This window comes from Eptatretus burgeri, chromosome 2 (genome assembly GCF_056783735.1).
Source record: "Eptatretus burgeri isolate ZD-2024b chromosome 2, Ebu_testis_v1, whole genome shotgun sequence".
NCBI classification, from domain to species: Eukaryota; Metazoa; Chordata; class Myxini; order Myxiniformes; family Myxinidae; genus Eptatretus; species Eptatretus burgeri.
Window position 1 is genome coordinate 26,966,115 of NC_140962.1, and position 15,371 is coordinate 26,981,485.

The 15,371-nt window shown below is 47.4% G+C and overlaps 1 protein-coding gene across 1 annotated transcript in view; it reads right to left on the reverse strand.

The window, feature by feature from the left end:
* LOC147031659 (uncharacterized) overlaps window positions 1–15,371 on the reverse strand; it is a 58,867-nt gene that overhangs the window by 7,810 nt on the left and 35,686 nt on the right. The window contains exons 4-5 of the mRNA XM_085866483.1: window positions 8,902–9,010; window positions 8,647–8,806 (exon numbers count right to left, since the gene is read on the reverse strand). Coding sequence (XP_085722609.1) covers window positions 8,647–8,806; window positions 8,902–9,010 — 269 coding nt within the window. The remainder of the gene's footprint in view (window positions 1–8,646; window positions 8,807–8,901; window positions 9,011–15,371) is intronic.

Sequence of the window (15,371 nt, forward strand, 5' to 3'; positions counted from 1 at the left end):
TAAATTATATTTGTTATCGGGAGAATATACCAGAACTAAAATCTCGCCACGAATTGGAATATAAAAGTACTACAGAAAAGCGCGCGAGCGCGGGAAAATTTTAGCGGGATTTTTCAAATTAAAATTAATTGGCGGCAAACGGGACTTCTGCACCATGGCGGATGTGCAGATGTTTGAGGAGGAAGGCCACGTGTCTGGCAGCGAGTCGGGGGAAGAAGGGAGAGACGGGGGTAGAGTTGGAACCTCCCCCATTCCGAGCGTGGAACGTGCTTCATCGCCCGCAACGGAGCCGGCAGCGCCAGAAACCGGCGCGATGACGATCTGGACAATGTTGGAACGTTTAATGAGTGCAATCACAGCACAGGGGGCAAAAATGATGGCACAAATGGAAAATCAATTCGTGACACAGAGGGCAGAAATGACGGCACAGGGGGCAGAAATGACAGATCAATTGGGGGTAATGGGGCAACAGTTGGGTGCACGGATTGATTTAATGAGGGATGAATTGGGGGTAAAGATGGAGAAAATGAAAACTGAGATGCAGGAGTGTGTGGATGTTAAATTGGGAGAAATACAAAGTAAATTCGAGGATAGATTGGAGGAAACAAAGGTAGAAATTACATTGGAGGGGGAAAATATACGGAAAAAATTGGTAGATAAAATTGATGCAACGAACATTTGGGTTGATGAAGTGGATGAAAGCCTGGAACGTCATCGTGCCTGTGTGGATGCTCGTATGCAGCTGCAAGTAGAAGACTGGGAAGAGCTGAGGAAGCAAGGGATGAATTTGGCGGAGGAGGTAAAAGGATTGGAGGCTCGGTTGGACGAACAAGATAAAATTATGAGCCAAGATGAAGTCTTGGATAAAGGCCTGGTAGAGCCGTCTTTTGTAAGTAGAGTGTCCGGGTTGGTTGAGGAGCAGCTACAAACTCGCGACGGAGCCTTGGAGGAGGTTGTGCGGGCCCAGAAGATCCTGCGGGAAGAGGTGAATCGGTCCATTCAACGTTTGGAACAGGAGGCAAAATTGACCCATGAGACCCTCACCACAAAACACCTTTGGCCACAGTGGGCTCCGAAATTGGATACGCAGCCACAAGGGTGTTTGATCCCTGAGCTGGATTCGGACAAGGGAGAAACCGAGAAGCGGGCCACCGTAAATGTGATCCCCCTGGTAAATTTTGACGGGTCAGGGAGCCTTGAAGCTTTTCTGACGCAATTTGAGTGTATTTCCCGACTAAACGGGTGGAATGAGCGGGAACATACAGGGAATTTGGTGGCAACGTTGCGGGGACCAGCTGCAGATGTGTTAAACATGATCGCGGAGGGATGTTGACCAGCTCCCACATTTGCGAGGCGTTGAGCCATCGGTTTGGGTTCGCAGCGAACTGTGATCTGGTGCGGGCCCAGCTCCAGCACCGCAGATTAAAGCCGGGTGAGACAGTGCAGGAGCTGGCACAGGATATTTACCAATCAGTCAGGATCGCGTATCGGGACCTTACAGTGGAGGCATGGGACAGACTGACACTCGAGCAATTTTTCGCTGCTCTTCCTGACCCTGAGGTCCGAGCACTAGTGGAGCTACAGGATCCACCCACCTTGCACCGAGCAGCCGAGTGCACAGCCAGGCTGGCCTCGTGGAGTCGGCCGGGTCGGGTGCCCGAGAGGCCATCGGTGACGATCCGACAGGCGGAGATTCGGGATCAGGGAGGGGGGCTGGGAGAAATTGGCATTACCCAAATGCTTCAGAGGATGAATCCTCCTGCTGAACCGCCAGGTCTATCCGAGATGCCTTTTTATAAGTCGGGTCCGGAAATCACTGTCGGGGGTCGGGGAGACTAGATCGGGCTGAGCATATAGGGCCATGCTTGGCAGGTGAGATTGTGGCGAAGTTCCTCCTTTGGTGAAAATAGTGAATTGTGCGAAAATTGGCATGTGTTTGTAAGTTCTGCTGGGTTTTGGAGTGACAATAGGGACAGTGGGTAATTGGTAACAAAGCAGGCACGAGTGGCTGTCCAATGGCTGGTGCGTGGATCGGGTGAGGAAAAGTGCTGTGTGAGTTGTTTCAAGTTAAGAAGTGAAATGTATGGTGCACACGTTGATTTTTTATTGGACATGGTGTGGTAACAGGGAAGGTCATGGTCGGTGAAGTGTTAGAAATGCAGGTGTCACATGTAAGGCCGATGGGGTGGGGGGAGTCATGTGGGTTTTGTGGGTGGGGATGATGTGCTTGTCTGCAGGGATTGCTGAAGCTCACGGTGAGCGGGAATTGCGACCCCCTTCAAGGAGATTCACCACCTGGTGGCTAATGGTGACAGTGTCTGGAGGCAACTGGGAGAGGGTCTGGTTGGGCGACCAAGGCGGGTAGGACCTTGGCGACCCAGGAAGGCCAGAGGAGCTAGTGAGACCCCTTCCAGTGTGTTGTAGGGGGTTAGAGCTGATGGCTACCAGGGGGGTGGGAATCAAAGGGAGCGGGACGGAGAAACGTCCGGGTTGGACTAAAGCTTACCTGTGGGCATGGTTGCACCTGAGATGCCCCCATCATCTTGTGGGAACCCACCCCACTGCCATGACAGGATTCAGCCTGCATCATTAAAATGGGGACCATGACCTAGAAATGTGATGATGACCATGGTGTGAGTGTTGTGAAGATGTGTGAGTCCCACTCGATCCCGCACAACTTGACATGTGCAGCAAGGGCATGAGGTCCGCATAATTTTGGGGCAAGCAAATTTGAAAATTGGCTCCCCAGGTAACGCTGGGTCTAGTAGCATCCACTGGGAGAGGCGATCAAGTGTAAATATCCCGTGAATAGTGTCGTTGAGGCTTAGAGTAGGAATGTAAAGTATAAGTGTTGTGTTTTTTTTTTTGTGGAGCCTTTTGTTTCCCCTCCCCAGATCACTGGAAGAGTGTTGGGCAAGAGCGATGATCCAGAGGATGGAGTGCAACTTCGCTCAGTGCTCTCATGTGATAAAATAAAAAAAATAAAAAAATGAATGATTGTTTAGGCGAGGATAAGGCCATAAGGGAGTAGTACATTAAGCAGGATAGGTAAGTTAGCTGCGGCTCGCTGTCCATTGCCCCTCCTACTTTATTTCGTTAGGTTAATTAGGTGTGAGTCAGTAAGTGTTAAGGCTGGTATGGTAGCGCCTGTGATATACCTTGCAGGAGCTGCGGTACCAGAGGAGGGGGCAGTGTTACGTTTGAGGGGGGGGTATGCATTCAAAGGGTAATTAGGATGTTTAATTAGGTATGCCATGCTGTTCGAGTTTACCAAGATCTCGATGTAATAAGTCGCAATTCAGTGGTGATAAGTTGTCTAGTAAATGTCCATTTCTTTAAGGGGGAAATGATAATTGTCACGTAATTAGACAGGGAGACGGGATAGGGTAAGTGTGTCTGCGTAAACCCTTTTAGAATTCCCTGGAGGCTTGCCGTGACGTCACAGGACAGTGCTGCGGATGGCTCCGCCCCGTGATCACGATTGGCGGAAGGCGACGGCGAAGGGCCAATAAAAACGGCTCGATTGGAAGTGACGAGGACTCGAGGATAAAAAGGCTCTGTTCGGGGAAAAGGGAGGAGGAAGAAGATCGGGACAGAAAAACCGTTTTGGTGGAGGCTGTTGTGCTGGGAGTGTGCGGTGTTGTTGCGCTGATTCGATCCTGTTTTTCATCATGTCTCGAGGCCTTCCTGTGCCTCGTGCCTCACCTTGGTTGGCTCTGGGGTTCTGCTGGCTCGGAGTACGGGGTCGAACGGCGGGCGGACCTGCCTCCCTCTCCTACTCGCAACTTGGCGCCAGAACTGGTTCCCTGGCGGCTGTGAGCGGACTTGGGCCAGGACCAGGAGGTCGAAAGCACCACGGTGTCTCCTGCCCTGACGAGCGCAATGCCAGCTCGTCCGACGCCAATCCAGGAACTGTTGCGTCCACACCATGGGCCAGCCTGACCACCAGGACCAGCTACGTTTTGTGTGTGTGTGTGTGTGTGTGTGTGTGTGTGTGTGTGTGTGTGTGTGTGTGTGTGTGTGTGTGTGTGTGTGTGTGTGTGTGTGTGTGTGTGTGTGTGTGTGTGTGTGTACCTGGCACCTTAGAGGGTTTGAGATTGGTATATCCATTGGAATTGTTTGTGTTTTCCCCACGCCCGAACCCACACCACCATCCCGTCGAATCGCCCCGGATCCCTCTTCTTGCCGAGTCTTGTTATTTCTGGTTAGAGAAATAAACGTTATCAACTCAGTGAAAAGCGACTCGTGCCACCTTCCTCGTCCCGTTTGCGGTAGAGCGATTGAAACCGCCATCTTTGGGTTATAGAAATAAACCGCCTCCATCGTTTCGGCTCATTCTACGTTGGCGGGACTGTTCAAGTCCCGTGGACGTCACAATATGTTTGTCCCGAGAAAAGACAAAGTTTTATAACACACACACACACACACACACACACACACACACACACACACACTAGTGACCATCCCTACCTTGTTTCTGCACTTTTTGGGGTAACATCCCTTCATTCATTTGTATTTTGAAAAATGTTTTTATGACTTGTTTCTTGATATATGTATATGTTCTACTCCTGATTTACAAAATTTATCGACTTGCTCACATTGTAATGGTACTGTACACACTTTATAGATGATCTAACATTCTAAATAGTATATACTTTGTCACCGACTTCCTGATAATATCTCACCATTAACCACACCCAAATATTGGCCCGAAGGCAAATGTGTCTAATGGCCCCGCCAACATTAAGCGCTGATTGATAATTGTAGTCCCGCCCACCCCTCTGATCCCTTTTTTTTTTTGCATACCTTGTCGAGGCTCGTATGAGAGCAAACACACAACTCACAGCAAGGGGGCATGAGACAAGAGGGGCGGGAGTGGAAGGGACAAAACAGTGGGGAACAGACACATTAGGTGAACTGTAGAAGGGAGAGGGATGGGGATGGGACGAGGAACATGGCGAAGAGAAGATGGACATTACAGGGACTTTCAGGAAGGAAAGCAGGGGAATTGAAGGAAGTGGGCTTGGGTGGATTATCGGGGGTAGAAAAGATCGAGGATTTGGATGGGGGAAGATAAGAGGTGGTGGTGAACGGCTGTTTTGAAAGCCTGGAGGGAAGAATGGGAAAGAATAGAGTGAGGAAGTTTATTCCAAAGGCAGGAAAAAAGAGGAATAAAAGAGTGAAGATGAGCAGTGATTCGTGATTTTGGTAGTTTTACCAGAAGGGGGTTGTTGGCGGACCTTGAGCGCCCTGTGGAAATGTGGTGGGGACAAATCGCAGAGAGAGCAGGGGGGGCAACACTGGAGAGGAGTCGGTAGAAGACAGAATTCCTATTCCAATTCCTTTACCAAGGAATGCAGTTTTGCATACTTTTTGTGGTTTTAAAATTACAATAGCAAAGGATGCTGCACAAAGTAAAACTCTGTTGGATGGTACCAGAGTCATTGCCATTGAGAGAGAGCATGAGAGAGTAGATTGGGACCATACTCTGTGCAGAGCGTTGGTGCTGCTTAAGCAGTCTCCTTGGCTATTGGGCACAATCCTGGACGGGTCGCCACTCCGACACAGGATACCAGCAAGCTGGCACTAATTTTGCCGACCTCGGAAGGATGACAGGTCGAGTTAACCCCACCTGATGTTAATTCAACTGATTGTGGGATTTGAACTTAGGACCCTTGGATCCAAAGCCCACCACCCCAACTATTAAGCCAACACCAGGCATATTGAGAGAGGCAGCACAGAAATATGCTGTCTGAGGATGATTATTATTATTATTATGAACAAGAAGAAGATTTTCCGGTTTTGACCAATCTGGTTTTTAAAAATTATTAATATTATTATTATTATTATTATTATTATTATTATTATTATTTTTGCTTTTGTCATGGTCTGGGGTACTGAAAAGTGATCCCTGCTTTAACGAAGGAGAACAGCTGAACAGACCAGGTAGGCTCTCATATGTAACCGAAGCAACTTTTTAAAAATACTCCAATTTTAGTTTTGTATGTAGCGGGTGAGACCGACATTTTTTTCTGTGCCATCCCTACATTGAGAGTACTATCACACTCACTGATTATGGTATGTATCATATCCATTAGATGCAACTTCTAAATTTCAGCAATGATTTGTTTTTTTATTAATGTTTTATTTTTAAACCTCATTAAATCATTGGGTCCATAATTTATCATGAATACAAAGTTTAATGTGCTATTTGGAATTTAAGCAGGGAGTGTGGATGATGTGTATGTGAAGTATATTTTCTTTTCTAAGAGGTCTCTAAATACTCATGCACGTACTTATGGATGGCTTTACTGTCCTTCAATATAGTTAAACATACATACTTAATTGTTTCTGTTTACAAGGTACATTATGATCAAGACTTTAAAATATGTATTTTAGGGAAATCCAAAACAACTGATATTGAATGAAGGAATTTGAAGGAGTGATAGCCAACCGTGGAATGTATTCGTAACGTCACTGGACACAAATTTCTCGATAAAATCCTCTTCGAGCCTATTTTAAACTTACTCGTGCTCTTTTCACATAATAATGCGATGCCAAATTGAAGATTCATTCAAATATAATGATTGTTAGTTGTTGGAATTTTATTTTATTACCTCTGCCACTAAAGGTGGACGGAGGTTGTTTTCACCTCTGTCTGTCTGTCTGTCTGTTTGTCTGTGAAGAGGATATCTCAAAACGTTACGGATGGATTCAGATGAACTTTGATGGACAGGTTGGGTGTGTGACAAGGAAGAATTGATTTGATTTTGGTGAAAATCCGAATCTGGATCTGGATATGAGAATGTTTTTTTTTTTAATCTTTAAGTGATTCTTCACACCATAAAGAGATGGGGCCAAAAATGATATCTAGCATGATATCTCAAAACGTTATGGACGAGTTATGACAAAACTTGGTGGATGAGTTGGTTAGATGAAAAGAACGAGCCATTTAGATTTTGTTTCAGATCCGGATCCAGATCCGGTCTATCAGTGGCGTACAAAATGTAAAGTGCTCAGCTTGGCGGAGATATGCACTCTACTGAGTGCTGTTCTAGTTTGTGCAAGTTTTCCTTGCCTTTGGGGGTTTTGGGTTTTTCATAACTCATTAGAGACAGTCATTGGCTAGACGTGGCTGCCCACCCAGAAATTACTGGGAATTCCCCAAGTTTTTCAAATTTTTGTTTACTATGAAACACAAGATTCCAATTTGAATTTGTTTTACCATCTATCTATAATTCCAGCAGTGTGTGTGTGTGTGTGTGTGTGTGTGTGTGTGTGTGTGTGTGTGTGTGTGTGTGTGTGTGTGTGTGTGTGTGTGTGTGTGTGTGTGTGTGTGTGTGTGTGTGTGTGTGTGTGTGTGTGTCTGCGACTGCCATTTCTCAACGACCGCCGGTCTGATCTCATTGAAACTTGCCAGGAATATTGCCGGGGACCCGCAGATGTGCCTTTTCGAGGTTTGATGTCAATCGGACGAGCGGTTCCCAAGTTACGGCCATTTATCTGTCGACCAATGACAAGACACGGTGCCATGACATCACGAATGACGTCACAATTAATGTTAATTTATTGATTCATTTTTTTTTTTTTGCACGATTGACGGTCCGATCTGATTTAAACTTGCCAGGAATATTGCCGGGGACCCGTGGATGTGCCTTTTCAAGGTTTGATATTAATCGGATAAGCAGTTCCCAAGTTACGGCCATTTATCTGTCGACCAATGACAAGACACGGTGCTATGACATCACGAATGACGTCACAATTAATGTTAATTTATTTATTTATTTATTTTTTGCACGAATGACGGTCCGATCTGATTGAAACTTGCCAGGAATATTGCTGGGGACCCGCGGATGTGCCTTTTCGAGGTTTAATATTAATCAGACGAGCGGTTCCCAAGTTACGGCCATTTATCTGTCGACCAATATCTGCGAGAGAGGGGGATGGGAGAGGGGGGCGAGAGAGAGTCGCGAGAGAGGAGGGGGGAGAGAGGAAGGGCGAAATTAGGGGGAGAGGGGGGCAACAGAGGGGGAGAGAGAGGAGGGTGGGAGTGGGGACGAGAGAGAGAGAGGGGGATGGGAGAGGGGGTGTGAGAGGGGGTGGGAGTGGGGGCGAGAAAGAGGGGCGAGAGAGGAGGGCGAGACTAGGGATGAGAGAGGGGGAGAAAGAGGGGGAATAGAGGAGGGGTGAGACTAGGGGTGAGAGAGGGGGAGAGAGAGGGGGCGAGAGAGGGGGAAAGAGGGGGTGAGAGAGAGGGGCGTCACATTTCAAGAGAGGGGGAGAGAGGAGGAGGCGAGAGAGGGGGGTGAAAGTGGGGACGAGATAGGAGGGGCGAGAGGAGGGGGAGCGAGGGGGGCGAGAGAGAGGAGCGTCACAATTCTTCTTCATTTGATATGATGTCACAATTGACGCTGGGGACCTGAATATGTTTCCCTGGTGTTTCCCAAGTTATGGCCATTTATGATACGCTTGGTCCGATCTAATTGAAATAATGCCCCAATCCAGTCCGTTTACGTACCTACTGGCCCGTACTAGTTCTAGGTGATGTAAATAATACATTTTACAACATAAACTGGTTAGAATTTACACAAGGACAATGGGTTGTATGCCCACACAGTGTTTAAAAAGTACAGCGGCTCGGCTCACCGTGGGCAGTCAGGAATGCCGGCAGGTGGCTTGCACTAAGCTCGGCTGTTGGGTGGACTGCCGGATGTGCCACTGGATTGGTGGCGTTGAGGCTGGCGCAGGTTGCAAGAGGCCGTGGTACTCGAGTAGCAGGTGGAGGAAACAGAGATGTGCGAAGAAGCTGGAGAGAGGAGTATACAACAGTATAGTGTTTAGGATGACAGAGATAGCAAGTCTTCAACATCTACAGCAACATGTGGTGGTGGCAATATATACCTGGGGTTGAGGGAGAGGTAGTCCGACCAGCACCAACTTGTTGAAGTTGAACTTGTAGGTAAATCTCTTGCCTTTTGTTTTGTGCAGGATGCGTTTGTTGTAGTAATACCTGATGATGGAAAATCATGAGGTACAATTTATATAGTTACAGCCAGATAGTAAGCTGATAATTCCATCATGCCAAGCAGAGTACTGTGATGCTGTAACCGTTCGGGGATACCGTAAGAAATAGTGGGCGCACTGCCAGCAGATAAGCAATTAAATGTGAAGATTCATGCAGTAGCAATCATGACATAAACTCAGTTGAACAAAAAAAAAGTTAGGTACCCTGAGGTTTTGTGTTGATCATTTAATCAATTTCACTGTCAACCAGGTTGTCGAGGCAATTTCTGAATGATTCTTGATTTATCAACTTGTGAAAAAAAAAAATAGACAGAAATGTAAGAGCAAAGAACAATGAAAGATTTTCTAATTATATTCACAGCCAAACAGAAAATGTCACAGAAACAGTCAAATTTCTTCTTGTGGAAAGATATGATTTCAAAAATAGAAATCAAACAAAGTTATTAATCTGAAATTGTCCAAAAAATGGTTTGTATTGTCTTGGAGATTAATATCTTCTTCACCATTTAATTGTGTCCTCCTCACTCAGAGGTGACATAATTAATAGCCCTTACCTTACTTATACTCATCATTAAATGGTGAAGCCTGGTGTTGGCTTAATGGTTAGGGTGGTGGACTTTGGATCCCAGGGTCCTGAGTTCAAATCCCACCCAGCTGTTGAATTAACACCAGGTGGGGTTAACTCGGCCTATCATCCTTCCGAGGTCGGCAAAATGAGTGCCAGCATGCTGGTATCCTGTGTCGGAGTGGTGACCCGTCCAGAATTGTGCCCAATAGCCAAGGAGACTGCTAAGCAGCACCAACGCTCTCCATAGAGTATGGTCCCAATGTCCTCCTCCTCCTCCTCCTCCTCCTCCTCCTCCTGGTGTTGGCTTAATAGTTAAGGTGGCTGACTTAAGATATTAGGGTCTTGAGTTTGCGCCGCAGTCATGCTTTAAATAGCACTACGTGTGTTGACTCAGCCTGTCATCCTTTCTAAGTCAGGAAAATGAGTAGCAGCTCACAAGGAAAAGGGGGCAATGCATCAGCGGCACAGCCGCGCACTCAGCGATGATGAAACCAGCAGCCACAGGCTGCATATGAAATGATGATGATAAAATGGTGGATCCTCCTCAAGGAATAGCCTTGACCTGCGTGGGTTTAGTTCATTATCCTCATGCTTTTTGAAAAAAATGGGGGGGGGAGGGGGATATTGTAATCTGCTCCGTCTGTCTGTCTGTCTGTCTGTCTGTCTGTCTGTCTTCACCCGTCCGTCACGCTTCTCTTCCTAAACGGTTGTGCAGAAATTCACCAAACTTCGTCGTTATGATCACCACATGGCAAGAAGGTTCAAGAACTGTCATTTTTGTCCCACTCCCTCTGAGGTGGGGTCAAAAGGTCAAATATCGAAAAATGCAATTACGGGTCATTTTTTTAGGTCATCTCTACCGAGATCACCTAATAAAGCCGGACCAAATGTCCGTCCGTACGTCCGTCCGTCAACAATTTTTCTTTCAGATCTTGATGAAACTTAGTATGTGGGTAGAGGTCGATGAGTGTTGCAGAACGATCTAACTTTTGTCCGGGTTCAAGGTCAGGGACGAGGTCACGAGGTCATGTAAGTTATAAAAATCGCCATTTTCAAAACCTATCTAGTCTGCCATTCTACAAAATATTCGGCAACTGTTTATTGATTATGATAGTAAAAAATATTATCTTGTATCGAACCGGACAGATTTTTGAATTTCCGTCCCGTTTGGCCGCCACGTAACCTGGAAGATGGTCAAAAACACCTCCCGGTCCAAAGAAAACTTTTTACTTCCGATCTTGATGAAATTTGGTATGTGGGTCGAGGTCGATGAGTGAGACCCAACGACATCTTTTTTTCCCAGATTCGAGGTCAGGGTCAAGGTCACTAAAGTTGTGAAAGTCGCCATTTTCAAAACCTATCTCGTCTGTCATTTTAGGAGATATCTGGCAACGGTTCATTGATTATGATAGTAAAAAAACATTATAGAGATGACCGTCACCCCACACGGGGGTAATTTGTTTTTCAAAGTTTTTTTAATGAAACGTTGTACAGTATATACAATCAACATTGGGTGACACATGTAATGCGTAACGATCTTTTTGAGTTTGGCCCCCCTGGTTCATGCTCAAAGGGGTGGAAACTTAGGCTCACAGAGGTCAAAACGTGAAAAAAATTTTTTAACTCAAAACTTGATATTGGGCAATTCCTGGTGCAACGTTTTGCCATCTTTTACCTTTTCTTTAGGGAGGAAGCATGTGGATGTGCGATGGCGTGTCGTCAACTTCGCTCTAGTTTATATTTTGCACTGGTGAGCCCCTTTCTCTCACCCTAACCCCAAGATCCCCATCCATCACGACCAGCAGCAGGATAAATAAAAGATTGGATTATTTTTTTGTTCTAAAAATAACATGTAGGCACACACTTTCTGTACACGAATGGTAAATCAATGGGTTTTGTTGCCTTCCGATAGATCTTCCCAGTGATTACGGTACCTTTTAAAGGTGCAGGATGAGCTCACTGCGATTCGATGAGTATGCAGGGGGCTCCCCCCCCCCAACCACTTTTACAAGGTCCATTGGACCAGCTCGTTGCAAACTAGTCACAAGGACAGCCTTACAGTTATGACTTTTTTAACGACCTCAATCGCCAAAATAAGCCGACGGTGCTTTAACATGACTAAAATAATGTCGTTACATGTGGGACATTTGTGAGCTAAAATAACAAGGGCCCGACCGGTTCTATAAATGACATAAATTCTGGGTTTATATCCACAACATTTGTAAACTCAGCCATTGAACATGTGTACAAAATGTTAGTCTGACTTTCCAGACAATTTGGCCTGATTTGATTTGACACCAAAGAGTCATTCAAATTCCAATTGCACAAAAAAAACCCAGCAGTCCAAATTCTATCCGCACATACACATAATATATCAAAGGTGGAACGCAAATGGGGGGAAACAAAAGAATGGATTCAAGGTGTGAGCATCTTTCGCAGTTTGCACGAAGTTCAGACGAGCACGCTTTAAAAAGGCAACAAAGTCTATGGGAATTCAAATCCCTTGAGAGACTCTCGGGTCACGAGCTTAGAAGAGGAGTGCGTGCTATTAGGAACTATGGAGGCAGAAATACCATGTTGGCTCCACATGCAGCAGCAACAGTGCAGCAATTGGAAGACGAGCCCAGGCCAGCTTGCGCACGATGCCTCACGTGCTCGAACACAAGTGAACCAGGGGGGCACACAGGTCCAGCATGCACAGCTTAAGCTAAAGCTTAGCCTCAACAGTTATTCTCCAGCAGCAATTTGCTCACCAAGCACAACATGCCCATCAAAAGCACATGGCCACAGGAGCAGTGGAATGCTCAGTCTGCTATCCATCCGCTGAGCTTCTGACCACTCCACATCTCATGCTTTGCCGTGTTAGATACCTTTCATATCCACTCATCTCCACCGTTTTTTGCTTTCTGGTACTCTAAATAATCATAAAACATGAGTGACCATTAGCTCAACCGATCAGTGCCCAGCCATTGGTCATTTGTTTACCCAGCCAATGAGCTTCATCCAGTGGCAGGGCGAGTTGCTGTGCATACAAGGTAAGTATTAGATCATAATTGCATTGTCCCACCATTCTTGTGCTGGTGCCTATGGGTGGAATAGAAGTTTTGAAGTTCATCCTCTCCTTCAAACCTCAGGCTACCATAATGTGCTTTTAAGTTGTGCCCAGAATATCTCTTGCAGCTCCTGAATATGACACTTCTCTAAAGGCCAAAGTTTCTTGATTTAAGTTCATTTGAATGGCATCACATGTTGGTTTATACATTGCCCCCATTGCATTCTCAAGGGGTTGAACTGGCAAGAACACAAACGGACACACAAGACTTCAAAGCTGAAAAGGCACAGCAAAATTAAATGTTAAAAAAAAAACACAATTGGTAAATCCTATTTTGGCAAAAAAAAATATTCCCTGATCCTACACCCTCCCTACCCCTCCAATTCCCATCCCTCCTCCTCCTCCAACTCCCACCCTCCCTCCCCTCCAACTCCCACCCCTCCTCCCCTCCAACTCCCACCCCTCCTCCCCTCCAACTCCCACCCCTCCTCCCTCCAACTCCCACCCCTCCTCCCCTCCAACTCCCACCCCTCCTCCCCTCCAACTCCCACCCCTCCTCCCCCTCCAACTCCCACCCCTCCTCCCCTCCAACTCCCACATCTCCTCCCCTCCAACTCTTACCCCTCCTCCTCCAACTCCCACTCTCCCTCCCCTCCAACTCCCACCTCCTCCCCTCCAACTCCCACCCCACCTCCTACTCCCACCCTCCTCCCCTCCAACTCCCACCTCTCCTCCCCCTCCAACTCCAACCCCTCCTCCCCTCCAACTCCTACCCCTCCTCCCCTCCATCTCCCACCTCTCCTCCCCCTCCAACTCCCACCCCTCCTCTCCTCCAACTCCCACCCCTCCTCCCCTCCAACTCCCACCTCTCCTCCCCCTCCAACTTCCACCCCTCCTCCCCTCCAACTCCTACCCCTCCTCCCTCCAACTCCCACCCCTCCTCCCCCTCCAACTCCCACCCCTCCTCCCCTCCAACTCCCACCTCTCCTCCCCCTAACAACTCCCACCCCTCCTCCCCTCCAACTCCCACCTCTCCTCCCCTCCAACTCCCACCCCTCCTCCCCCTCCAACTCCCACCCCTCCTCCCCTCCAACTCCTACCCCTCCTCCCCTCCAACCCCTACCCCTCCTCCTCCTCCAACTCTCACCCTCCCTCCTCCAACTCCCACCCTCCCTCCCTCCTCCAACTTCCACCCTCTCTCCCCTCCAACTCCCACATCTCCTCCCCTGCAACTCCCACATCTCCACCCCTCCAACTCCCATCCTCCTCCACCTCCTACCCCCACCCCTCTTCCCCTCCAACTCCCACCTCTCCTCCCCTCCAACTCCCACCCCACCTCCTACTCCCACCCTCCTCCACTCCCACTCCCACCTCTCCTCCCCTCCAACTCCCACCCCTCCTCCCTCCAACTCCCATCCCTCCTCCCCTCCAACTCCCACCTCTCCTCCCCTCCAACTCTCACCCCACCTCCCCTCCAACTCTCACCCCTCCCAATCCAACTCCCACTCCTCCTCCCCTCCAACGTCACCCCTCCTCCCCTCCAACTCCCACCCCTCCTCCCCTCCAACTCTCACCCCTCCTCCCCCTCTAACTCCCACCCCTCCTCCCCTCCAATGTCACCCCTCCTCCCCTCCAACTCTCACCCCTCCTCCCCTCCAACTCGCACCCCTCCTCCCCTCCAACTCGCACCCCTCCTCCCCTCCAACTCCCACCTCTCCTCCCCTCCAACTCCCACCCCACCTCCCCCTCCAACATCACCCCACCTCCTCCAACGTCACCCCTCCTCCCCTCCAACTCCCACCCCTCCTCCCCTCCAACATCACCCCTCCTCCCCTCCAACTCTCACCCCTCCTCCCCTCTAACTCTCACCCCTCCTCCCCCTCCAACTCTCACCCCTCCTTCCTCTCCAACTCTCACCCCTCCTCCAACTCCCACTCCTCCTCCCAAGCTCATTACACTATTCCAATGCTTTGTATAATGGATCTTTTCTGCACTTGGCCCACACAAAGACAATTTGGAAGAAAATTATATTTAATGTTTCCACGGGAGGGATTATGGTTTATTTGGTGATTTTATTTATTTATTCATTCATTTGTTTATTTATTTATTTTGTTAATATATTAATTTTAACGGCCCATGCATCTCCATCCGTCGTAAACAGAAAAATACTCAAAATGCATCAAGTTTTGTAGTTCATGATTTTGAAAATGGAATCAAGCGCAAACCAATTGATTTCACATTCGTGAATATCGAGCAATTATTTCTGGTAAAATTTCTGAAAATGCAAGGGTAGCCTAGAACTCCATAAGCCTCCAGTGTGCGTGCGTGTTGTTCATAAAGCATAATATTTATATATATTTATATATATATATATATATATATATATATATATATATATATATATATATATATATATATATATATATATATATATATATGTGTGTGTGTGTGCGTCTCCGTCTCTCTATCTCTATCTCTATCTCTATCTCTATCTCTATCTCTATCTCTATCTCTATCTCTATCTCTATCTCTATCTCTATCTCTATCTCTATCTCTCTCTCTCTCTCTCTCTCTCTCTCTCTCTCTCTCTCTCTCTCTCTCTCTCTCTCTCTCTCTCTCTCTCTCTCTCTCTCTCTCTCTCTATCTATATCTCTATCTATCTATCTATCTATCTTTCTCTCTCTCTCTCTATCTATCTATCTCTCTTTCTCTCTTTCTCTCTTTCTC